The 26,376-nt window shown below is 36.7% G+C and overlaps 1 protein-coding gene across 4 annotated transcripts in view; it reads left to right on the top strand.

Moving 5' to 3' along the window:
• The window catches only part of LOC148526680 (spindle assembly abnormal protein 6 homolog), a 98,836-nt gene that overhangs the window by 27,710 nt on the left and 44,750 nt on the right, over window positions 1-26,376 (top strand). For all 4 annotated transcript variants that reach the window (XM_088470063.1, XM_088470062.1, XM_088470065.1 and 1 more), the window contains exons 2-11: window positions 6,286-6,346; window positions 6,974-7,053; window positions 7,317-7,421; window positions 9,175-9,346; window positions 12,522-12,599; window positions 13,708-13,827; window positions 14,215-14,406; window positions 16,669-16,863; window positions 17,087-17,176; window positions 17,260-17,439. In XM_088470063.1, the coding sequence (XP_088326189.1) occupies window positions 6,286-6,346; window positions 6,974-7,053; window positions 7,317-7,421; window positions 9,175-9,346; window positions 12,522-12,599; window positions 13,708-13,827; window positions 14,215-14,406; window positions 16,669-16,863; window positions 17,087-17,176; window positions 17,260-17,439 (1,273 nt within the window). The remainder of the gene's footprint in view (window positions 1-6,285; window positions 6,347-6,973; window positions 7,054-7,316; window positions 7,422-9,174; window positions 9,347-12,521; window positions 12,600-13,707; window positions 13,828-14,214; window positions 14,407-16,668; window positions 16,864-17,086; window positions 17,177-17,259; window positions 17,440-26,376) is intronic.

The raw sequence follows: 26,376 nt of genomic DNA, 5'->3' as shown, positions 1-26,376 counted from the left end.
TTAGGGGGAGGTTAGCATTAGGTAGCAGGGTTTGACACTAGGGGGAGGGTTAGGCATCAGGAAAAAATGGTTTGGATTACAGAGGGGGAGGTTAGGTTTGGGGACGGGGTGTTAGGTTTAGGGTGCAGGGAGGGGGAGGTTAGGTTTGGGCACTAGGGGGGGTAGGTTAGGGTTAAGCACCAGAGCGGGAGGGTTAGGGGAGTGGCTAGGGGGAGACTTACCATCACTTTCTATGGGTGTCAGGATTTTGGCTTCAGGATGCCGCTGTCTGTATTCTGAACAACGGCATCCCAGCAGCTGGGAATTCATACTAATTCTAGACAGAAGCCTTTTCCATTTTCTTTAACCACTTAACTGACAATTTTTCTCCACAAAATCGCTCAGAAATTGTTGCCATTTTATTATTTTAATAAATTCTTTATTTTATTTTCAAAATAAATTTTCCAGTATACTGTTCAAAGACCACATTAATACAAGAATGTAGGTATGACAATTACGTTCCATTAGAAAGCATTACACAGTTAAGAACAGGTTCAACACCATACTTATGTGTTCACAGGGGGTTGCAAAGAGAAAAGCAAAGATCATAAACACATCAACATGAGGAAGAAAAGACATACCAGGAACACACAAGGGGGAAGCTAGGGTAGGAGGGGGCATATGGGATGGGAAAAGGCAGTTTGTGGCACCAAAGGTATACAATGGGAAGATGCGGACTTTAAAAGTTTAACCAGAAATCTATAGTTCAACAAAAAGCCAGCCAGGACCAGATATTTAGTCTGAGTCCCTGGGCAGCAAGGCATTATAGGAGGGGAAAGATTTAAAATCCATCCAATTGTGACATAGTGTTCCATAATCAGAGTGCTTCCAAGGTGCCAAGTGAAGTGAGGGTATTGTCCAAGGCCATATAGAGATCTAAGCAAATCCCACAATGAAAGAGGTATAGGAGAGCGCCAACAAACCGGAATCACTGCTCCAGCCGCATCTTGTATATAACATTCATTGAACTGTTTGTCCAGTTATGCATTAGGACACCCCTGCACCAGTTAGGATGAAACCAACGCAAGCTGGTCCATTTGGCCATGTTTTAGGGTGGATAGGGTCCTGGTTGGACCTCTCATTGATGTACACTGGGCAGAACTTTGATCCTGGGAGCCTGTTCTGTGCCTTCCACTGGATGGATTTGGTTGAAAACTTCAGAGTGGGAACATTGGATCCCAGAAGACCTACTAGGGAGTTGAGGTCCCGGTCGGACTTTCCATTGGTGTACGATGTGCAGATCTTTGACCCAGGGAGCCTGTTCTGTGCCTTCCACTGGATGGATGTGATGAAAACTTTACATCAGTGGCATTTTCTCTGAGATGCCTAATGGAGTTGTTGGGGTATCTGTTGGACCTCATGGTGGAGTACACCGGATAGAACGTTCTTAAAGGGTGTGTTGTAAGAGCTGCTAAGCTGCTGATTTATTTTTTAAAATGTTGGCAGTTTCATCCACCTCATTGATAACTTAATAACCTGAAGATTTAAACCTGGGAAACGCTGGGTACATCAGCTAGTTATTCATATGTTTAAATGGAGATTTGTTCTATTTGGATATAGTAATGTCTCAGTGCGGTAATAACCAAAAATCCTGTCCCGTCGGGGCAGGTGAACCCAGAATCTCTGATGCTAAGGCTATAACCTTAATTCAGAATGGAGTGATCAGTGGACTTTCCCACCACATGTGGAACAGAGAAACTCAATCCTTATGGCACCTACAGCAGAGAAGGGACACTCCTGGAGAAAACATATGCAATGTAGCCGAACAACCATACCACCTCGTCAGTTTCCGAAACTTCCAAACTAGAGGAACATGCACTGGTAATCTGATATACTCTTTCCCACTTAATCTGCTGGATACCTCTGGGAATAAAGCCCTTTATCCATGCTTCTTGAAATACAGGACAAATAGGAAGGCGAGTCGACAAAAGTATTTGATGTATGCCAGAAATCACATGCTTAGGGGCAGTGAGGTGGGAACGTTTAGCCTCTAAATAAATATTAAATAAAGCAAAGTGGCAAACTTGTAAATAAACCGGTAATCTTTTTGTTGAACTGGCATCAGCAGACAATGTCTCAAAAGACTTAAATACCCCGTTAGAGACTAGGTGACCAGGAGGATGCATTCTGCCTCAAATTCCCAGGAATGAAAAGGGGGTTATGTACAATGGGAGTAAGCAGATATACCACTGAGGAAATACCAGGCTTTGTGCACAGTTTTCTACACAGTCTCAAGGTAGGACCCACCATCGGATAATCTGAGCCAGTCACTCTAAAGCACCACGGAATTACCCTTAAATTAAAGTTTGTGGATATAGACTCCAAGTACATCCATTGTTTCTCCCCTGAACCCCTTGTACAATTTAAAATCCTACTTAAAGGGGGGTATCCACTAGACGATAAAGTTGAACGATTGAACGATAATGACAAAATCGTTCGATAATCGTTCAAACATCGTTTGAACATCGTTTGCAAATCGTGCAGTAATTGTTTCTAACGATGTACGATGCGCGCTCCCGCTGGTCGTTTGATCGTCTCCTCCATCGACTGAACATGCAGGTCAATTTCACTTGATTGCTTACAAATCGTTTACACATCGTTTACACATCGTTTACACATCGTTTACACATCGTTCATGCTGAACGATCAAACGATGAACCACTGTCTGCCCACTATAGCTGAAAGCTCTCAATTACAGATTAAAACAACATAGTTTATTGTTAGATCTTTTGCAAATCGTTTGCAGATCTTTTGCAAATCGTTTGCAAATCTTTTGCAAATCCTTTGCAAATCTTTTGCAAATCCTTTGCAAATTGTTCAGAGTGGAAGATCATATTTCAAGGGAAACTTCAAGGGAAAATCGTTAAGAGGTTGGACAGGGATAAAATCGTCTAGTGGATGCCCCCCATAACACAGTTGCCTGATTGTAAGATGAAATCTTAGGCAGTTGCCTATCTCCCTCGGATGCTTAAACCTGTTTTTTCTGCCCCCAACACAAACTTATAAATAACATTATGTACAGCTGACAAAAAGCCACACAAGGATCGTTTGAAACAGGTACAAGATTCTAGGAAGCACATTCATTATGATGTTCATTTGACCTAGCCTTTTTTTTATTAAATAAAGCTTGTAAATATATTGAAATATATAGTTACTTTTTCATCTTTTAAAAAGATTGACCAATATTTATGAAAAATTATTTTCAGTTGATTTGAAAAGCTATTACATTGTATAATTTCATCTTTTTGTTCAGTAAGTTTTTCTCTTCTGTTTTTTTTTTCCTCTATGCAATAGTGGAAGTTTTCTAGCTGTTCTTTTGTTTTCTTAAATGTCTGCTGAATTAAGCCTTTTTATAGCCTGTTCACAAGAAATTGTCTTTTAATTTGCTTGCTGCTTGTTCATAATTTCTGTTTTTGGAACAGGTTTTTTTTGTTTTCCTTTTGAATGGTCTTTCCAGTATACTTGTCAACCATTTGTCATGATGAGTGCTAGTCATGCTAATGTAGCTATTGCATTCAATTGCCTTGATATGTCTTTGTTTACAGATTACTTTCTTTGGCATAGTTCTCCCAGGTCTGAAAATACAACTTTTTCTTAGCGTTTAATAGAAGTCATTCTCATTGTGGAGCATGTAATAAACTTTTAGCTGATTATTTCCCTCAGCCACCAGAAACCCAGGCACAGCCTTTAGAACAAATGAACCGTTAATTTCCTGGTGGTGACATAAATGTAAATAAGTTTGTCATTAAGGAGAAATTGTATAATCTACATAAGTGTGGACATATAATATATGTTGTACAGCTAATGCTTGGCCATTCACTAGTGCGATTTTGGGCCGATTGCCCGATTTTCGACACGTCGTACGTTGAATCGTGTCGAAATCGTATAGCATTTAGGTAGGAATACGATCCCTTTCGCGCTCCTGCAACTCGTAAAATTTATTGTTTCATCAGATGTGCAGCCCATATTATCTATCTTGATCGTATGCCGATTGTGCCGTGTATTTGCGCATGCGATGCATCGTGCATCCAAGTAGCGTCATTTGCTTTTAAATAAGACGGATATACGCACGGGTGAGGTAGATCTGCGATGCATGCATCTGTATTTAATAAAATAAACAGATGCAGGGATGGTTCAGTGAGAACCATCTGTAAAAAAAAATAAAAATAAAGTTTTCCCTACAGATGGTTCACACTGAACCATCCCTGCATCGGTGTTTATTTGATTACAGACAGATGCATGCATCACGGATCTCCGTCACCCGTGCGTGCATCAGTCTTTTTTTTGTTTTTCTTAAATGACGCCGGTCGGACGCACGATGTATCGGGGTGAATTATCGTATGAACATCGTGTGTCAAAAAAAGTACCAAATCGTGCGACCGGGACTGCCAGGGAGCTGCCAGAGAGTTTGAGGGAAATCGTAAGATGAATCTTCTCTTATGCTGGTTGTATTAGTGTATGGCCAGCATTCGTCTCCCTGGTGCCAGTTGGTCCTTAGGCTCTTTTATTGATCTTGATTGCTTCTCTAGCTTTGAATAATGAGATAATGATGAAGAGCCATGGTTATTTAATCCTGATGTCGTGAATGTTCTACTGAAACATTATAAAAAATATGGGGATACGTGTTGCCCCAGTTCTGGCTTCTCTAAAAGAACCCATGTTTGTGGAACATCAGTGTTTCTAGCACACTTGTTTATTAAAGAACTTGATAAAGAACCCAGTTGTGCATGCTATATAATTCACTGTTGGAGGGTGGATCGCTGGATGGAGCCACCACCAGAGCTAATATTTACTTATACACTAGTTTCTGTGTAAATAGAGAACAAAGTGTCTTTCAAAGATTTCCTGGTATCTTATCAGGACAAAGAGTTAACTGCAGTCTATTTGTGGGAGCTGCACTAATACCAAGCCAGCAGAGACTGAAAGCTCTCCCGGTTTAGTGGGATTTTTACGGTTCACCTTAGGCAGTTGAATCTGGGGTGGCAGAAGTGTTTAGCTGGATAGAGAGTCCAAGTCCAGCTCTGGATCTGCTTAGCTCCATGCTTTCTGGGTGCCGTTTGTGGGAAGCTACTGGAACTGCCTTGGCGTCTACAGCCTTGTATGGGGAGGGGCTCTAGAATGCACACCCTCATAGTAATGAAAGGTGCTATCCTGCTGAGATTTTAAAGTAATATACACAGGAAAATAAATTGCAGATGCACTATGCGATTATTACTGTTCAAACTTAAATGTATATTGTAATTATATATCATATCAGAGGTAGTTAGCTTATCGTTGGCCAATGATACAGGCTTGCCCACCAACGTCAAGGTCACTTCATTGAGCAGGTCCCTAACACTCTGGTGTTCACATCTGGGGTGCAGGGCACAACGAATAGATGCCGGGTGCATGCGCCCTGCATCTGTTTACCGGGGGATGGGGGGGAATTGATATGCAATCAACCTTTGATATAAAAGGTTATGCTCCACTCACACATACTCTGTCAAGATGGATCAATGATGTCATTATGCATCACTTACATGGGCAATGGACATGAGTTGCTAGAAGTGGAAATGCAAGGGCAGTGGCAAACTCATAGGCATGCAGGGCTTCGGGGATGATTTATGCACGGAAGCAGAGCGGTCATCTCTTCATACATTTACCGGACATTATAATCTGGATGTGATATCTTGTTTTGCTTAGTTTGGATGGATTATTCATTAAACCGTTATTCAGCCAAATACTTTTTGTTGCATTTATTTGCACTTGTACTGTTTATTATACTTCTCCCACCCTCTGCTTTTATCTTACACTTGTGTTCTTTCCATGTATAATCGCTGCCATGAAGTTGAAAAGAAAATTCGAATGATCTTTGTTAAATTCATTTAATTGAAATGCTCCATGGCAGCCGCTTAGTCCCACCTGTGTTGTCTGTTTTCTGTAACAATTTGGGAGATTATCTCAGTGTTTTTTATTTTTCTCAACTCTGTTCACTAGTTAACATATACTTTATGGCTGCCATTTTATTTTTGTGTGTTAAGGTTCTAAAAAATTCTTATATTGAAGCATTTTGATTTTTATGTTTGCTATTCTGTTTTAATTCTTACAAACATTGTCCACACTAAAGCAATCAATTGACTCTCTAGCTATTTTAAAACAAGAGATTTTCTTGAGATGCCAGACATCTGGGGATGTCTTTATATATCAATGTACAAATGTGCAGTTTCATTATATTAATAAACACAAATCACCTTCGTCTTGCTACAGACGCTCCAGTGTCAGACTAACAGTTGAAACACATCCATCATCAAACCCAGTTCATAAAAAGGTAGGTTCACATTATTTATTTGCAGTCATTTGAGAAAATTAGACTGGGCTCATCTGTGTATTCCATGTGGCCTACTTGATGATGTGACTTTAATCTATTACCTCCATGGTGTGTTACACAACACTAGAAATGAATTATCATTACAGAGGTGTTTGAATTGAGAACGGAATGTTGGATTTTTTTCTGATGTGTTATATTCAGTGGAAACTTTGAAAATAGTGAATCCCATAATGATCGTGCCAATATTTCTTAATTAATTTAAACTGTGGTGGTTCTGATTTGTATTTATAAGCTGCACTACCACATAGTAAAATATTTTTTAAGTAGCCCTTGCAACTTTAAATGTCTATGGAGAAGGTTTCGAAGTTAGAAGACTGACAAGGAACACTTAATTGGGTGGGGTACCCTAGTATATGTTATTCAGGTAGTACTTAAACTATACACTAGCTTATATTCCTCATTATAATACATTCGTGTGTGTATGCATATATATGTGTGTGTGTGTGTGTGTGTGTGTATATATATATATATATATATATATATATATATATATATATATATATTTATTTTAGTATTCTTTCATAAAAAATGACTGACCTTCTGTATGTATGTTGTTCCTTCCACTAGGACTTAATTGTTCGACTATCAGATGACACAGATCCATTTTTTCTCTACAATCTCACTCTAGGGGAAGAAGATTTTCAAAGGTAAATTTAAAAAGGATACAGTATTTGATTTATCTTCGTAACTTCTTCTTTTAGAACATTCTTAAATGCGGTCTAAACCTTACAATTAATTACTATTTTTCAATCTATATGATGTCATATTATTTTCTGTTGGCCTCTTATCTAAACTTGTTAAACAGCTTGAATGTTTTATGTTTCTGCAAACAGTGTTTAGATTTGTGCCTTTTTTTTCATAATTTTGCTTGAAGTTATAATTTTTTCCCTTCTATTTTTTTTCATCTAAGCCTAAAAAACCAGCAAGGATTACTAGTGGAATTTTCTGCATTTCCTCAGAGATTCATAGACCTTTTGGAGCAATGTATATCTGAACAAGATAAGACTGTACCTAGGTACAAATTTCTTTTACACTGTCTTACATGTGACATTTAAGTATATATTGGCAATTTCTGATGTTGAAAAGAATTCTAGATCTTTAATTTTGATGTATGTCCAAGTTAACATATTTGTTCTAAATAATAAGAAATGATGCAGCAAATATGGGAGTGCTAAAGAGACACAAATTGTAATCTATGTTTAAATAAAAAAATTAAAAAAAGACCAAGAAATCATAGTGGTGAATATATTTATTCTTGTTTCAACATTTAAGTATGACTAGTTATGGCAGTGGTAATTGTCAGAAACCTGCAATTTAAAGTCAGAAGGGACAAATGTGTAGCATATTTAATCATGTGTATGCAGATGGCAGTTTCTCTGGTACAATGACAAACCACTGGGTATTGGCCATAGACAAGACTATAATCTCCTGGCCTTCAGATGATGGCTATAATGCAGTACAGATGTCTTTTTCACTTTTAACCTTAGAAAAAGTACACTAATGTTAACTGATCTTTTAACTTATTAATCCTGCAGTTTGTACTGTTGGTATATACTGCAGCTCATATGTATTTTTTCTTCACGTAATCTGCTCTACTATAGAAATTTGCAATGTGTATCTGACAAATTAATGTTTATTCAGCAGATGTGCATCTTGCCTTTAACAATAACATACATGATAACTCAAACTTGTTAAATGTAGAAATCATAGTTTGAAAGAGCCTGCTATAGATGTTGCAAGTTCCAAAATAAAGCAAAAGTCAGTACAAATTTCATTTTCGTATGTTTCAATACTTAATGTTTTCAGTGGAAAAGACAGTTGAACAGCTATTTTTAAAGGAAATATGAAGTTTAGATTACATTTGAAATAAATCTGTCAATATTTGTTATTTGAAAAATAAGGTGCTTAGAGCTTCCTTTTAAAGTAAAAGATTTTATTGTGTTTAGCTCATTGTATCGATCTTCTAGAAGATTGCAAGAGTCCTTGATTCTGCCCTGGGTCATCACTCCTTGAAAGATAATGCTTCCAATGTTTAACACCTTAAGAAAAAAAAAAACCTGCATGTGGTTGGATGATGGTTACTCTGATGTTTGATGGGAAATTAAAAGTGACAATCGCCATGTGCTCATCTCTGATAATCTACAGATAGTATGTCTTCTTCATGGGGAACACTATATACACTCCAATAAATTTACAACACAGTGTTTGGTTTGTTTTTGTTTTGTTTTTTGCCCCTGTTCTCTTCCTTTAGTGATAAATGGATTTTTCTTTAACATTTGCTGTAGAGAGTTTGAGAGTGATAGAAGTTTAGACACGGTGTCTATTTGAAGGCATATACAAATTGATTGCTTTTGGTGTGGAACATTCATGCTGTGTTAAGAAAAAGATTATGCCCTCAACATGCTGCTTGTGTCACAAAGAAGGTGCTAACAGGAGCTTTAACAGAGATTTTGATGAGAAGAAAAATATATTTTACCTACAACTTTAACTGCCTCTTAAGAGGGAAAAAAAAATCAAACATATTTGCATGTATATATGTCTGTGTATATAAATACATATCTAGAAATGTACTGTCTGTATAATGTGCATGGGTATATTTGTGTGTTTGTGTGTGTGTGTGTGTGTGTGTGTGTGTATATATATATATATATATATATATATATATTTGTGTGTTTGTAGTTATTTGTTAGTGATCCATATGTCGTATATAATAATTTGTTTCAGTGCAGACCTCTATTTAACAAAGGGGTTTATTTTGTCATTTACAGGTTTCTATTGCAGCTCCTGACATCCTCGAATGGACTGGATTGTATGTCTACAAACTTAAATATAATTGAGACCAATCCATTCAAGCACCTTATCCACCTCTCTTTAAAACTTTTAGAAGGCAATGATAGTGATGTGAAAACATATCTTGCCAACTGCATTAAGAACTTAAAGGTTCGTAATGTCTTGTTTCTTTAAATAATTGTAAGTGCATTTATCATGTATTAGTGTTTATTTCCACAGTCATCTTAGTAATGGAATACATATAAGCAGTGGAGTTGTCTTTAGTCCTCCACTAACGTTATATTCATGAGACAGGCTAATTGTAGGGAAAGGGGGTGTCAACAACCACTGCATATGTTTGTAAATTCCAATAATAAATACATTAGTGTGGCATTAATGGACCAAACATTGAGTTAAATGCAATTATCTTGTAGATACATAGTGAACCTGTGTAAATGGAAACTCCAAAGCCATAAGATCAGACAAAAAGTCTACTTATTTATATCATAGCAATCACTTTGATAAATGGCCCCACATTTTGAAAACCTAATGAGTCTTCCCAAAAATACACAGAAGAGACTTACTCGAGATAAATAGCATTTATGTGCATATGTTTAGTCTGGCTCATCTTCAGATGCATCCAGCTATTCAATACTAGGGCTTGTGCCAGATGTACATCTAGGGGCTTTTGTAATAGTGTTCAAGTTTTGACACTTACATCTCATGATATTATACAGATAAAATAAAAGCTTGATAGTTTTAGTAAATGCAAGCATTAAGTCGCATACCCTTTTTGCACACAATGTAATACTGTTGCATACATGAGGGTATTCTCTTGACAGTGTTACTTAATGTAAAGTTGTATTTTCAATATAAAAGGCAAATTACATTTAGATTTTAAACAGTGTTCTGTTTAAATTAAAGACAATATTTAATTTACACTTTTAGAAATGAAATAGGAATTCTCTTTCTTGCAGTGGTCCAAATGGAAATAGACTATTGCTTCTTCACATTTATAGACGCAATACTAAGTTAAGAACCATTAGCTAGGGCAGTTAATATGCGTGATGACATTTATGATTCCATGTCTACTTGATTATAAATTGCAATCTTCCAGGCCCCAGTTCTTGGGGACATGGCCACGTGTTAGGATCTGGGTACATTGTACCTCTGTCTGTATGCATATGTCAAGTGCTTTGGTTTATTGTGGACATTGTTTGGGGGAATAATGTAAATTGTAACAAGACTATACAAACCTATATATGTAAACCCATGTCTATCAGTTTTTATTTGAACAACCTAATTACCTTAAAAGTTAATTCTGTTTATTAGAATTGAAGAGCTGCAGATTTCTTGATACTGTGTATCAGAGATACAAAAATGTTGATACTTTGTTTGCTGAACAACAACATACCACACATTGCAACATTAATAAAAGGCAGACTTTGAGTGCACAGCAGTTTTCTTTATTTTAGCCTCAAATATCTCTTACTTTAATCAAATTTTTTACTATCATTTTTATATTTTGCTGATTTTTTTTAATTAAATTGAAATATGTACTGTATGTTATTTACATTTTTAACAGACCCAAGTCAGTGCAGTTCAACTTTTGTTATGTGATGTAATGTATGCACATTATAACAGGGAAATGCATTTCTTATGTTTGCTTCTTATATTGCTGTGTTTGGGGTATGATAAATTATCAGTTAAGTTGGGGACACAGTATGCAATATATTGTGTGATCTTGGTACTTTCAATAGGTTGGGTACTAAATGTCGACAGTTGTAATGGCGACATTCATTATTTCTGCATGAGAATGTCGACATGGTCATAATTTCAACCTTGTCCATGTTGACATTCATCATGTAGACCAACGATGAAATGTCAACAGGTTCGAATGTTGACATTTCATCCAAGTGGCCCACCCGTGGCTAACCTTGCTCCCGATGGCTGCAGTGGCTTTAGTGGTATTTTCCAGCTCCCAGCGGGCCAGTGACTGTTACGTCCGGGTCAGAGCTCCCAACCTCTGGAGTTCCAGTAAGTTTTCTTCCATCCCTAACCATAATCCTCTCTCTAGTGTAGGGGTGAGTAATAAGTGGCCCCGCAACTGTTGAATAACTACACATCCCAGTATGCCTTGCCACAGTTTTGCTAATTGCCCATGCTAAAATTGTTGCAGGGCATGCTGGGAATTATAGTAAAGCAATAGCTGGAGGGACGCTTATTTGCCCCCACCCCTGCTCTAGTGCCTATCCCTAACCTCCCCCCCTAGATGCCTGACCCTAATCTCCCCCAACAGCCTAATTTTATCCCCACCACCTGCAGCCTAACCCTAGAGTCAACATTTCATCTGTCGACATTCTGAGAATGAAAGTTAACATTTTTACTTTCAGCCTTTTGACTACATCCCCTTTTTGATCAATCTGCACAACCATCATATAGGGTGTACCCAAAATCCATCGTTCATTGTATTTTCCCATTGGATGTTCTGCATTTGCAATGGGATGCATGTAACAATATAATGCGTCGTCATGTGACTGATCGTTTACTATGATGTGGTGTCTGGTTACTTTGTATCACTACACTGCTAAGTCATACTATCGTTCAGTTGTGTACCCAGCTTTAGACTTACTTTGCAATTAAATATAAAAACAAAAAATAATTTAAGGGTTAATGTTACATGTATACAGTCAGGCGCATAAATATTGGGACATTGACAGAATTTTCATATTTTGGCCTCTATGTTCCAAACAGTTGATTTGGCCACACCTAATGTTTTTGCTATCTCTCTGATGGGATTGTTTTGATTTTTCAGCCTAATGATGGCTTGCTTCACTGATAGTGACAGCTCTTTGGATCTCATATTGAGAGTCGACAGCAACTGATTCCAAATGCAAATGTCACACCTAGAATCAACTCCAGACCTTTTACCTGCTTAAATGATAATGAAATAATGAGGAAATAGCCCACACCTGTCCATGAAATAGCTTTTGAGTTGATAGTCCCATTACTTTTGGCCCCTTAAAAAGTGGGAGGCACATATAGAAACCATTGTAATTCCTAGACCGTTCACCTGATTTGGATGTAATTACCCTCAAATTAAATCTGAAAGTCTGCAGTTAAAGCACATCTTGTTTGTTTCATTTCAAAGCCATTGTGGTGGTGAATAGAGGCCAAAATATGAAAATTCTGTCAATGTCCCAATATTTATGCACCTGACTGTATATTATATTAGCAACTGCAAGATGGTAAAGATAACTATCATCTTCCTTCAGTAAATAAGAATGTATTTAATTATTGAGTGAAATATATCATAACTCTCTGGATATTTGTTTATGCATTTTAGTTGGAAAATTGTTTCTTAAAAGGAAAATTGCAAAAATCTAAAGATGATTTTTCTCAAAAACTTTCTGTAACACAGCAGGTAAGTGCTCTTCTCACCCTGCTTCAATTATTGGAACAGATCTATTGCAAATGCTTACTACACCACAGTACTATAGATTTGTGTCTTTTTTTTGTTTTCATTTGTATTACCCGTTCTCGATTAGGTTACTTTCAATTTCAGACGGTTATGTATAGACGTTAACTGCTTTTAGATACTCCATGAAAAATGCAATACAAATCTCTCATCCATGAGCCACCTGCTCTTCTTAGCACACCCTATTGGCCAGGCCCCAGCCAGCTGCAGGGCTTCAGCAAGGGGCGTTGTGGTGACGCTGGTGAGATGCAAGGGATTGTGGTGAAAAGCAGGGGCCTGTGGTGAAGATGCAAGGCGCTGTAGTGAAATGCAGGGAGCAGGAGTGAGAAGCAGGGGGCTGTTTGAGATGCAGGGGACTGTGGTGATATGGCGCAGGTTATTATGAGATGCAGCAGTCTGTGACGAGATAAAATTGCTCCTTTACAAAGAAGAGGCGAGTCGCTAGCTTAATTTAAATATGACACATTGTGATTTAGAGTAATTTGTTGAATGAAGTAAACTAAATTAGATCACTGCTAAAGTAGTTTCCCTAATAAGGGAGGCAATGCCCAGATAAACTGCAGGAGCACAAAGAGTAGTGCTGTCACCAGACATGTGACTTGAGGTTACAGGACTTTCAAATGCATGGTGTAAGGTGTTTTTTACTTCTAAATCTTGTCTTCCTCCCAGATTTGACCTTTGAACTTCATTTGACCTTGCAGGCAGACTAGTGTGATGCAGAGTTACAGGGCCTATATGTGAGCACTAGAGAAAGATTATAAGAAGTAGGCCATCACTTAAGGCTCACATGTATTATTAATAAATATAATGATAGTGATAATAAAACCAGTTGTGTTATGATAAATTTGGTTATCAGTATCCTGTGGGGAACGTGTGCTTATGATGCTGAAATACAAACACAATAAACCATAAATTCTTATGGAGTCCTACTTCCAGATAGGAAAAATAATTTCCTGTAGTTTTTTTATTTTATATACAGTTATGGTTTTCTAAACGTGTATTTGAAAAGCAAGATTCATTACAATGCTTATCTTATGAACATCTACCTTAACAGGCTTTGGCAGAGAAATGTAAAGAACTGGATAAGTTGAGGAATGAATGGACATCGCAGACCTCTTTATTAACTAGCAGGCATACACAGGAAATTGCAGCTGAAAGGGAGAAAGTCTTACAGGTTGGGTACAATTTTTATGTCTGTTTGTTTATTAAAAGCTTTTAAAAATCAATTGAGAGTGAGGAATGCACACATCTTATTCAATGTAGAATTATCTGAATTCTCCATGTGCACTTCATGCTGTCTCTAAAAGCTCTTTGTAGTGTGGAAATGAAAGACTGTGGTACTGTGTTAATGGGCAATCACACTTTGTTCAGTAGAAATGAAAAAGTGCGGTGAAGTTTCATCTTTTTGCAGGTTAACCCTCTGTTGCCAATCTTTGGATGCATCATCTATGTATATTTGCTTAGTAGTATAATAAAGGGTCAAAAGTGTTTGGAGAGATTAATGACCTGATTTAAATAGATATGTATAAAATGATCCTAAACGAGCATCCGTTTTTGGTAGATTCAAACGCAGTACCACCATCAGGCTGAACAGCAAAAGAAGGAGCTGGAATCCTCTAGCAGCAGAACAATACAGCACTTGGAGTGCAGAGTGTCTGAGCTGGAAGCAGTTAATAAAGATCTGACAGAGAGAAAATATAAGTCAGAATCATACATGCGAGAACTTAAAGGCAAGCTTTCTGCAATGGAAGAGGTGTGTAGTCTTGTGCACTAATGTGTGTTTAGAATTAAGGTGCTACATAATTTATATATATTATTGTTAAATATAAAATCTTTAGAACTATTGATTCTTTCCTTATGAAGCTTCAAAAAAACATTGGTGAATGAGAAGTTAGATATCAGAGATTTTAAACTTGCCTTTTTCTGTATTCTTATTAGATTGTCAAATAATATGATCTGGTCTGTCTCTTGATTACAATTTGGCTGAATTAATTGAGCACAATTGATAGCTTTTATGGGGAAATAAGTCATGCACACTAACTAAAATAGCGATGATGCCAAACTAATGTGAACATAATAAGCTTTATGAGGCTTTTAGTGACTACTTTTGCAAGATAAACTTCTCCAATACATAAGTTGGCACTTCAGAGTATAACATTTACAAGGAGCCCTTTATGCACCTGGGACCTAACTTTAGATTTGTGAGTAAATCCTGCTAAAAGGTAGTTTTACACCTTGGCAAAATGATGATGTATTATAGGTTGCATCCTAGAGAAAAATCCCACCTGCAATCTGACTGTCCTACTCTAATTCAGGCTTAGAGGTGCAGTGTAGGGCTTTGTGTTAAGTTTATTAGAAGTGTAGTTCTCCTTAATTATTATATCTTTGTTTCCATCTTGAGTATAAACATACTAGTACATAATTGAGGCTATTTTTTATTTTTTTTTGAAATCTGAAAAAAGAAGCCTTTTCAGTTCATTAAAGTCACACTATTCTGATATACAGTAGAGTTGTTTATAGAAACTTCTGTCCCTTAACCTGTTAAACAAAGTACTTTAGTTGAAACCAGGGAAGACCATAGGAAACACACAGAAGTCTGGCCCATAATACAGAAATGTGTTTTGTTGTTGAAGCTTACAATAGGAAAATAACTGTTCTTGTGAGACTATATTCCCTTTGATAAATTTTGTACACACTTTCTAGGTAAACCATGCGTGGTTGTGCTCTAAGTTTGTCTATTGGTCACCCGGAGTGTTATGTAAATTTGTCTCTGATATTTGCACTTGAGTAAGTCTTTCTCCATTTTTTTAGCTTAACTAATTCTCCCTGGGGTGATACTATGTTAATTTTTTGCCAAGTTCACATATATTTATATTCCCTTCTAGCTGTATTTGTTTTTTTTAAATTCATAGAACATTTTTATTATGTTAAAAAAACGGATTAAGCAATTTATATTGCATTGTTTGCTCATCTGTAAGTAATATTGGTGGTATTGTACATACATATTTACTAGAAGATTTGTGTTGATCTGATGTTTGTACTGGCCCCCCAAGAATTGTCTTTTATGTAGGAGTTATTTCACAACTTTTGTCTTTTACATATGTTTACCAGAATTAAAGAAGGTGAATCATAGTTTGTACCAGACATAGTGTTTAAATGCTGTGTCTTGCTGTCCCATTCAACTATAGTAAATAAATAGTATATATGCTTGGTCAATATTAAACCTGTGTCTGAATAATTGGTTGTATCTACAACGTAGAGATGCGGTGTGTATTGTCTTTTATTCCAATATGAAATTTAAACAAGGATGATACAAATAGTGTAATCCATTTCAAAATGAATGTGTTTAGAAATACATATCATGTTACACTTATGCATATGAAGATTAAGTGGCACACTGGACATTAAATTCTATTACAGATGTTCAGAGGTTGTGATGGTCATTCCGGACCTATAGTTTATTGGTTATGGGATAGACTTCTCCAAAATTCCACTCTAAAACTTTCAGGCAATGGGAGTTAAAAAAATAATGCCCTGACACAGTAGATGGTCCAGAATGCCCAATAGACATTTTAGAAGTGATGGTGTAAAATAAATAGTTTAGACACATCTTAAGAGCATAATATTTTCTGGTGAAAATTTTTAATATTAAAATAATGGAGGTAAATTATCATGAAAATGACTGTAACTTATTATGGCAATTGCAATAAATTTTGTACTAATTTGGTCAAAATTATTGTATCTTTAATGGAAACTATTTACAAAAAATCAAAATAAATTAAAACAAATAGTATATTGACTTCATTTTCTTGGTAAACGAAAACCGAAGGTTGCACAAAGATGTTCACAAGCTCTGTTTGAATGGATGCACAACAATGCTGTGTTCTTTTCATAAGGATATCATCTATTCTTGCTCATAAAGAGGATAATCATGCTTTCATGACGGTTTGCTTCTGACTGTATATAGTTTTAGATACTTGATAATTTTGTTTCTATTTGCAAAAATGTTTTTCAGGAAAATCATAGAACTAAACAAGAGATGACGTCACTTAGGAGGGAGAACACTACCCTGGACTCTGAGTGCCACGAGAAAGAGAAGCTCCTAAACCAGTTTAAGATGCGGGCGGCTGTTCTAGAACAGGAAGTCAAGGATAAGGAGCAAGTCGTAATACGAAGTACAGATGCTTGTGAAAGGGCTGAAGAACACAAGGTTTGTATCGCATAAAAAATATTGACTTTTTTTTTCTTAGAAAGTATCTAAAATTTGAAAGAATTGTGTGATTAAAATGTCTAATTAGACAGTGCTTGTTTTATTCTTTATCAATTGCATAATGAAATTAGGATTTATCACTAGGTAATTTCGTACACTGACCTTTCCTGTATCTGCTGCAGTGAATCGATTTTTATGTGCGATTTGTATTTTTTTCTTTCAGAAAAATCTAGAAGAGTCTCTGGAACAAAAACGGCTGCAAACTAGCAAGATTGAGACTACTGTGAAATCTCTTTCTGAGGAACTTATAAAAGTATTTTTTTCCCCATAATTCTAAATTTTTGTGTAAATGTAGATAGCCACATGTTTTTAATGACCACATACATTTTCTTGTAGGCTAACGAAATTATCAAAAAGTTACAAACTGAAATGAAAAAGTTAATGGACAAAATGAAACTAAAAAATGCTGTGACAATGCAGCAAGAAAAAATTTTGGGAGAGAAGAATCAGATGCTACAAAAAGAGCAATTGGAGCTAACTAATGTGAAACATACCCTGAAGATGAAAGAGGAAGAGGTAATACTGTGAAAAGAGAATCCTTTTGTGTGTGAAAGTGAATATATTATGGATAGATTTGTCTGTTTTCTATAAATTGCAAAAGAAAAAGTTTAATATCTCTGAAATCCAAGTACAGCATGATGGTTGTACAGTACCTCTAGAGAAGAGTTGCCTCGTACTGATTGCCGTTGACATACATCTATAATCTATTTAATTTAGCCTCCTTGGTACTATTATATTGTATATTCTGGTCAATCTCTAATCATTAGCCAGATCCACTATGATTTTTTGGGACAGTGTAACAACACCTCTTACCTGGAACTGAAACAAAGTAAGAGACTGTGCATTAACTACTGATAAGTAGCTGTAATAAGGATTACTTGAATAAGCCAACACATTTCTTTTTTTAAGAACATTTGAAACCAGAATAAGATACATTTTAAAAATATGTATAATACATTTACAAAAATGCATCAAACATACAGTCAGTAATTAAAGTGGCAGGCTATTTAGGAAATCTGTATCTACAGTGGGAGACTAATTAAAAGACATGCTGGGGGCAGCACCTTGTGCTCTAATACAATTGAGAAGCATAGAACAGTTGTATTTTTAGCTGTAGAGAGTATATCAAATGCCTCCAAACGGAATCGTTATGATATCCCGGCGGCTGATTGAGCCGCAGGTTTAAATACAGATGCCGGAAGCCCGATCATTCAGGATCACGACATGGGCGGAAAGTACCATAACCCTCTCACTCCCCCCCCTTTAACCCTAACAGTCCCTTGGTGGTGCCTAACCTCCCTGGGGGGTGCCTTACCCTAACCTCCCCCCAATGGTGCCTAACCCTATTGTCCCCCTCAACCCCCTTGCTAAGTATCATACTTACCCGTTAACTTACTTTCAGGATGGTGGGGGGTCAGAATGCTGATGTCTGTATCCCAATCCTCTTTTGGTTAATCATTGTCGGCATTATGTCAGGCATTGGGATTCCGGCGTCTGTATATTGGCGCCTGGGATCCTGTCCGCCGGGATATTAAACAAATACCCTCCAAACCGATCATCTTTGCTAGTCCATGACAAAAAAATCTCTTTTGGTGCTAAAGCAGAAAAAATGCATGGACTTACATGGATATTGATTTAAAATATACACATATAACCCATAACATTGAAGCCACTGACAGGTGCAGTGAATAACCTTGATTATTTTGTTACAATAGCACCTGTCCTGAGGTGACATATATATTAGACAGCGAGTGAGTAGTCAGTTCTTGAAGTTGATGTGTTGGAAGCAGGAAAATGGAAAAGTGTAATGTTCTCAATGAATTGTGATGGCTAGACAACTGGGTCAGAGCATCTCCAAAACAGCAGCTCTTGTGGGATGTTCTAAGTATGCAGTAGTTAGTACCTACCAAAAGTGGCCCAAGTAATGACATCCAGTGTAACACCCAAAGCTCATTAATTTCTTTGGGGAGTGAAGGCTAGCCCGTCTGGTACTATCACACAGAAGAGCTACTGTAGCACAACTTGCTGAAAAAGTTAAAGCTGGCTAAGATGGAAAGGTATATTGTCCCAACGGAAGGGAAAAAAAAGGGAGAATATCTGAAGCACAGGAGATATATATGCGTGTCTTAGTGGGTAGGTCCTATCCAGAGTGTTAAGATAATAAGGCCCAATACAGTTAAGAAAGGTCAAACACTGGAGGTGCTCCCATGAGCGTAACATGTCAAAGTTGAAGAGAAAAAATATGTATGTATTTGTGAGTATATATGTAGACAAAAAAAAAAGAAAAAAAAAGCGCTTAGAAAATGGTCTATTTACTATAACAATTAAACCCGATATATATTATACACCAGCCGGTATAGCTAAAAAAAAAACAAGTACATAAAAAATTATAGCAGCACTATTACCAAAATTAATCCCATTATGCCTCACGTCTACATAGCATACTACGGGCCGTATTCAAATAGAGGCGGAAAAGTATCGCTGATGACGTCCTTTCGCCAGGCGGAAAGTTTCTGCTGTATTCAATTCCAAAGACTTTAAGTGTATGCAAAAAGTCAATGCAATGTAATTGGCAGTAAAGTTTCGCCTATGAATAGCAGGCGGAAAAAAGTGTAGAATTGCGTTTTTGAGGGGCAAACTTCGGGAAACCCCCCTGCACCCTTGGGACCGTCCCCAAAGTTAAACTATCAAAACATTTTTAAAAAATACTTTAGAACGCCCCAAAAAAGTACTTTCATTTTGGGGGCGAAAAAGTTCAAAGCTAGGGGACAAACTTAAAAACTAGCGAAATAGATTTCTGGGGGTCCCCAAATATGGAGCAGGTGCTTTTTTGATTGGAGGAGCTTGCTGCAGCTCGATTTTTTACGTGTTTTAAAACTTTACTTTAGCAACTTAAAAATATGCTAGCACCAATTTTGAAGTAACCCAAATTTGCTGGGAGTACTTATTTTCACAAAAAAATACTGCTTAATGCTATTCTTCACCACTTGTGTTAAATGTCACAACTTAAGTACCCCAAATACCTTCATTAGGGCTAATTGGGGGCATCTATAGTGATCCCCAATGTTAGTGCATCTTTTGGGGGGTTTTGGGTTGGGTTCCCCATTTTTGACAGGTCTTTTCGCCTGTTTCAGTTTCACCGGGTGTCGTTTTCGCGTCCTTTCTAATTTTATACGGCGAATAGCAGGAGCGTGCCCGATACTTTTCCGCATGCAAAACACACAATGTAGGTGAAAAGTCCAGGCATGCAAAAGAGTAACGCGGGCGAAACTAACTGAATACGCCCCGAAATCTGTCGCCTCCATGATTCGTATTTTTCATTTATTCAATGGCCGTAATTATGTTCTTTTTGCTAATATTCTGACATTGTGACATGACTCGATAAAGGGTGGGATTTAATCTCTCCCATAATGTTCCTTCTATGTTCCATATAGCGTATGTGGAGTGCTCGTGTAGTATTTTTTATATATATACATATATATATCTATATCTATAGATATATATATATATATATCTATCTCATGTGCATAAAAGCATTTTTAATATAAAACACACATAGAAAGAATCCAGTGGATAATCATATAAAGTGTGCTAGTACCATAAACTAAGGCACTGTGGGCTGGATACCACATGGTTTTAGCAAGTAAACCTCAAGGCAAATAACCAACCGTCCACAAATGCCACCGGGGCGCTTGAATACACACTGTGAGACTCTCCATGAGGAAGCGGCGTGTGGCAGCAGCATGTTGGAACCACGATCGGGGCACAGGACTGGAAGGGAGGCGCTACATTCATACATACTTACATACATGGATTTACAATTCAGAAATTCTTTTGATACTCTCTTCAGGTAGCGTGTGAAGTAAACAACACTTTTTTTTGGCTTGTGCACATGATGCACAATTACATTTACCACAACTCTGATAGCCTGGAGGTAAGCTAGGGAGCCATGCCACCCCTCTTAAAATGACTAAGAACTAATTTTGATTTAAAATTTCTGATTTCCTAAAAATCACTTTGCCCTCCAGATTTATCTTTTTTGCAATATTCATCCAATTTAAATCATGAAGTATTTCTTTTTAGAATACCTTTATTCTCTTGCACAACCATTAACGTGTGTAGTGAATTTAGCTGATCTTTAACTTTGCTTAATTTCTAATTCAAATTCCTCTCTGTCTATTAATCTAAGTAATGTGTCTCTGTCAATCCTATTTACTTCTTCATAGACCTTTTGTAATATGTTCTCTGGATATCACTGCTCCAGGAAAGATTCCAATAGAGTTTTCACCTGTTGATGATATGCCTGTTCAGTAGCACAATTTACATTTAATCCTGGCATATTGTCCCTTTTAGGGATATTTTTTTTCCATATCCGGGAGTGTGCGCTGTCAAATCCAATTTATCTCCCATCACATAGAGCGCGACATAGAGCGCGACATTGAGTGGTACTACATGTGCATGTGAATTTCAAACCATGAGTATTTTCATATAGATCGTCCATCAATTGGTGCAAAGAGTGAAGATCCCTATCCCAAATAATAAACAAATTATCAATATACCTGCCATAGAGGACCAGGTGGACCCCGAATTCCTCACACCACACATGTTCCTCTTTGAGGTGTCCCATGTATAGGTTAACGAAACTCGGGGCAAACCTGGTCCCCATGGCAGTCCCACATGTATGTAAATAAAATTGTGAATCAAAAGTAAAATATTTGTGCTGAAAAATAAATTTGATTCAAGTAGAAATTCTCGCAGAGTCTGATATATTTTGATCATTTTTAAGAAAATGTTCCTCAGCTTTAATACCGTGTTAATGCGGTATGTACTACACGAGCACTCCACATACGATATATGGAACATAGAAGGAACATTATGGACGGGATTAAATCCCACCCATTATCGAGTCATATATAACAATGTCAGAATCTTAGCACAAAGAACATAACATTTACTGCCACTGAACAAATGAAAAATATGAATCGTGGAAGTGACAGATGTAGTATGCTATGTAGACGTGAGGCATACTGGATCATACCGTCTAGGCTCCCTTTTGCCAAATGGACTTAACAACACCATCAAAGTAAACAACATCTGAGTTGCATACAAATAGAACTATAGTGTTGCAGTTAATTTCCTGTTATAATATCCAGAATTGTTCTGGGTATTCTCTTTCTGCTTTTTTGGCACACCTTGTATTAATATTCATAAATAGGTGGTGAGCTAGTTGCAACCAGTGTGGATTTTGAGATATATCTGGTTACCAACATGGGACCGGAGGTCCCTCCGGACTATGTATTTGCACTAGGATCCTTAAGAGATTCACGGTAGCTTAACACTGCTTCTTGATATGTTCGGACTGCAGCATTAAATTGCACGTTTATATACACATAATCTTGACATTATGCAGGCAGCGCTCCTTTAACTAAAACTTCCCATGACCATGGTCTGTCATATTACCTATATTTAGACAATACTATTTCTAAAAGGATACAGTGGGTTATGAATAGTATCATTTATATTGAATTAACTCAAATCATGTTGAGATTAATATATAGAAGATTATCAAGCCAAATATGACCATACTATGTTTATAATAATTTGTTATCTTGACCCTGTACAAATCTCTACATATACTGTACCTAGAATACTAGGTGCATAAATATGATATAGATTGTTTTTTCCAAATATTAGGTGAATAATTAAATGTGTACTTTCTGTAGACTAAAAATAAAACAAGAAAATGGATATATTAAAATGTAATGGAAAATAATATTAAATATGAGAAAGAGATACCCCCCCCCATTCCCGATGATGGTGGGGATATTATCCATAAGTGTTGACATTTCCTTCTTATATAGTTTCTGTATTTTTATATATAATTTTTTCTATATGATTATATTGGTTAGATGTGATTGTTTGTTTTTATTTGTATTATATTCTGTATTAGATTGATAAGCATGTGTATAACATTTGTATTGGGAAAAAATGGCACAATTACTTCCAATTAATACTGCAGTATATACAAACAGTATAACGGTTTACTTATGCAATGATAACTATCAGCACAACTATTTTTAAGTCTGATTAACTAATAGAGAATCCTATAAATAGGAAGTTTGAATGGAATGAAAGAAAATGAAAAGTGAATGCAGGATAACTTCAATGCGCATGCACACACCACACTTTCCTTTTGAATAGATGCTTGGATGAATACTAAGTAAGCTGATTCTGAATGGAGTTACAGAACAGGTGATTGGAGGTTTGCTTAACACACGTGTTAAGTGGTGAAGTGCAGGTATATAACAGATATTGTCACCTATATTCTATCTTCTGATACTGGTTTAGAGGTGGGGAACGCGTTAAGATTACTGGACACCAGCAGGAGTTTGAATTTTATTTTACGAGCCTTCTAGAATCTTGCTGAATACATTGTACTGGGATCACAGTACATAACACAGCTGATTGCTCGATCAGCACTGGAGAGCAATCTAGCTCACTAATCAAGTGGATGCAATGCTTTTTCCTCAAGAAAGATAAGTGGTATACGATTGCTGGCTTTCCATACATAATTCTATATACTGTATTGCCTGGCCAGGAATGTTTGTGCTATTAAAGACTGATTTGACAGATTACAAGTCTTGTTTGCGAGATTGCTGGTGAATAATTGCTGCATATGCTTATAACTATTAACGCAACTTACCATATATCTGAGATAAGGCTGAATTGCTACTTTTGTGCTCTCAGCAGTGGAAACACAGTTACACAGTCTGTGCTTTTAATAGTGGATACAAAGTTTTCTCAGTGACCAAAATCCAGTAACCGTTTGGAAATTGCTACGTATACCGATGAATGTGATCCAAGCCTTATAAACGTCTTGGCATTTACGAATAGTGCTGCTGCTAGTGACAACGGCTGTATAACTTAAGGTTAATGAATACAACTGACTGTGAAATTAGTGTGTGCTATTAACACATACGACAGATATTTAACCGCTGCTTGGGTTGTACCAATGCAAAGTGATAAGTAAATGGACTGTGATTCTAAAGCAATTATGATATTGTTATAAATTTTTGCCTTCTAAAACGATTAAGCAGAGTTATCTGATTCTACTGAATATGTGCTTGTATAATGGGATTTATTTTGGTAATCGTGCTGCTATAATTTTGATTTGTATCTGAGTATTCATATGCATGAGTTCTTATGTATGAATGTTTATATGTATGAGTATTCGTATGTATGTGTATACGTCTGTCTGTACATATGTATGTATTTGTATACATTGGTCTATACATATGTATGTATGTGTATACATCTGTCTATATACATACATATGTATATAGACAGATGTATACACATATGTACTGTATGTGTAGACCGACATATACACATATTTATATATGTATAAACAGATGTATAATACACATACATACATATGTATAAACAGATGTATACACATGTATGTATGTGTATACGTACGTATGTGTGTTTTTGTGTCTATACATGTGTGTATAAGTATACAAGTGTCTATACGTGTGTGTATTTGTGTATGTGTGCATATATACAGTGGTGCTTGAAAGTTTGTAAACCCTTCAGATTTTTCTGTATTTCTTCTGAAATTTGGCCTAAAACTACTTCAGATTTTCACATGTCCTAAAAGTAGATAGAGAACCACATCAAACAAAGGAGACAAAAAAATTAGACGTGACAGACAGTGGCAAAAGTATGTGAACCTTTGCTTTCAGAATTTGGTATGACCCCCTTCTGCAGCAATAACTGCTTGTAATAGTTTCCGGTAATTGTTGATTTTGTCCTGAACATCAGCCTGGAGGAATTTTACCCCGTTCCTCCGTACAAAACAGCTTGAACTCTGTTATGTTGGTGGGTTTCCTCCCATGAACTGCTCATTTTAGGTCCTTCCACAACATTTAGATTGGATTAAGATCAGGACTTTGACATTCCAAATATTTTAGTTTATTCTTCTTTAACCATTCTTTGGTCGAATGACTTGTGTACTTTGAGTCGTTGTCTTGCTGCATGACCCACCTTCTCTTGAGATGCAGCTCATGTACAGATGTCCTGACATTTTCCTTTAGAATGTTCTGGTATTATTCAGAATTCATTGTCCCATTAATGATGGCAAATCATCCTTGGCCAGATGCAGCAAAAAAGGACCAAACCATGATACCACCACTACCATGTTTCATAGATGGTACTGTATGAGGTATTTATGCTGAAATTCTGTGTTCTCTTTTCTCCAATAATGCTTCTCATTTAAACCAAAAAGCTCTATTTTGGACTCCCCTGTCCACAAAACATTGTTCCAATAGTTTTCTGGCTTGTCCAGGTGATTTTTTTTTTTTTTTTTTTTTAGCAAACTGCAGACGGGCAGCAATGTTTTTTTAGAGAGCAACGGCTTTCTCCTTGCAATCCTGCCATGCACACCATTGTTGTTCAGTGTCATCCTGATGGTGGACTCATGAGCATTAACATTAGCTAATGTGAGAAAAGCCTTCAGTTGCTTAGAGGTTACCTTGGGTTCCTTTGTGACCTTACAAACTATTAGATGCCTTGCTCTTGGCATGATCTGTATTGGATGACCACTCCTGTGGAGGGTAATAAATGGTCTGGAATTTCCTCCATTTGTACACAATCTGTCTGATTGTTGATTAGTGGAGTAAAAACTGTTTAGGGATGGATTTGTAACCTTTACCAGCTTGATGAGCATTATCAACTCTTCTGGTCCTCAGAAACCTCTTTTGTTTTTGGCATGATACACTTCCACAAATGTGTTGTGAACATCAGATGTTGAGAGATCCCTGTTCTTTTAAAAAGACAGGTTGTCCAATCACACATAATTTGTTTTCTCCTTCAAAATATCTGCTAAGCCTACAGGTTCGCATGTGTTTTTTTTTTTTTGTCTGTATATACAGTCCGGTGCATAAATATTGGGACATTGACAGAATTTTCATATTTTGGCCTCTATTCACCGCCACAATGGCTTTGAAATGAAACAAACAAGCTGAGCTTTAACTGCAGACTTTCAGAATTAATTTGAGGGTAACTACTTCCAAATCAGGTGAACGGTATAGGAATTACAACGGTTTCTATATGTGCCTCCCACTTTTTAAAGGGCCAAAAGTAATGGGACTATCAACTCAAAAGCTATTTCATGAACAGGTGTGGGCTATTCCCTCATTATTTCATTATCATTTAAGCAGGTAAAAGGTCTGGAGTTGATTCTAGGTGTGACATTTACATTTGGAATCAGTTGCTGTCGACTCTCAATATGAGAAACAAACTCATCAGAGAGATAGCAAAAACATTAGTTGTGGCCAAATCAACTGTTTGGAACATTCTTAAAAAGAACGCATCGGAGAGCTCAGCAACACCAAAAGACCTGGAAGACCACTGAAAACAACTGTGGTGGATGACATAAGAATTATTTGCCTG

The sequence above is a fragment of the Taudactylus pleione genome, unplaced genomic scaffold (assembly GCF_031769625.1).
Source record: "Taudactylus pleione unplaced genomic scaffold, aTauple2 ptg000095l, whole genome shotgun sequence".
NCBI lineage: Eukaryota > Metazoa > Chordata > Amphibia > Anura > Myobatrachidae > Taudactylus > Taudactylus pleione.
This window is presented reverse-complemented; position numbering and strand designations above follow the sequence as displayed.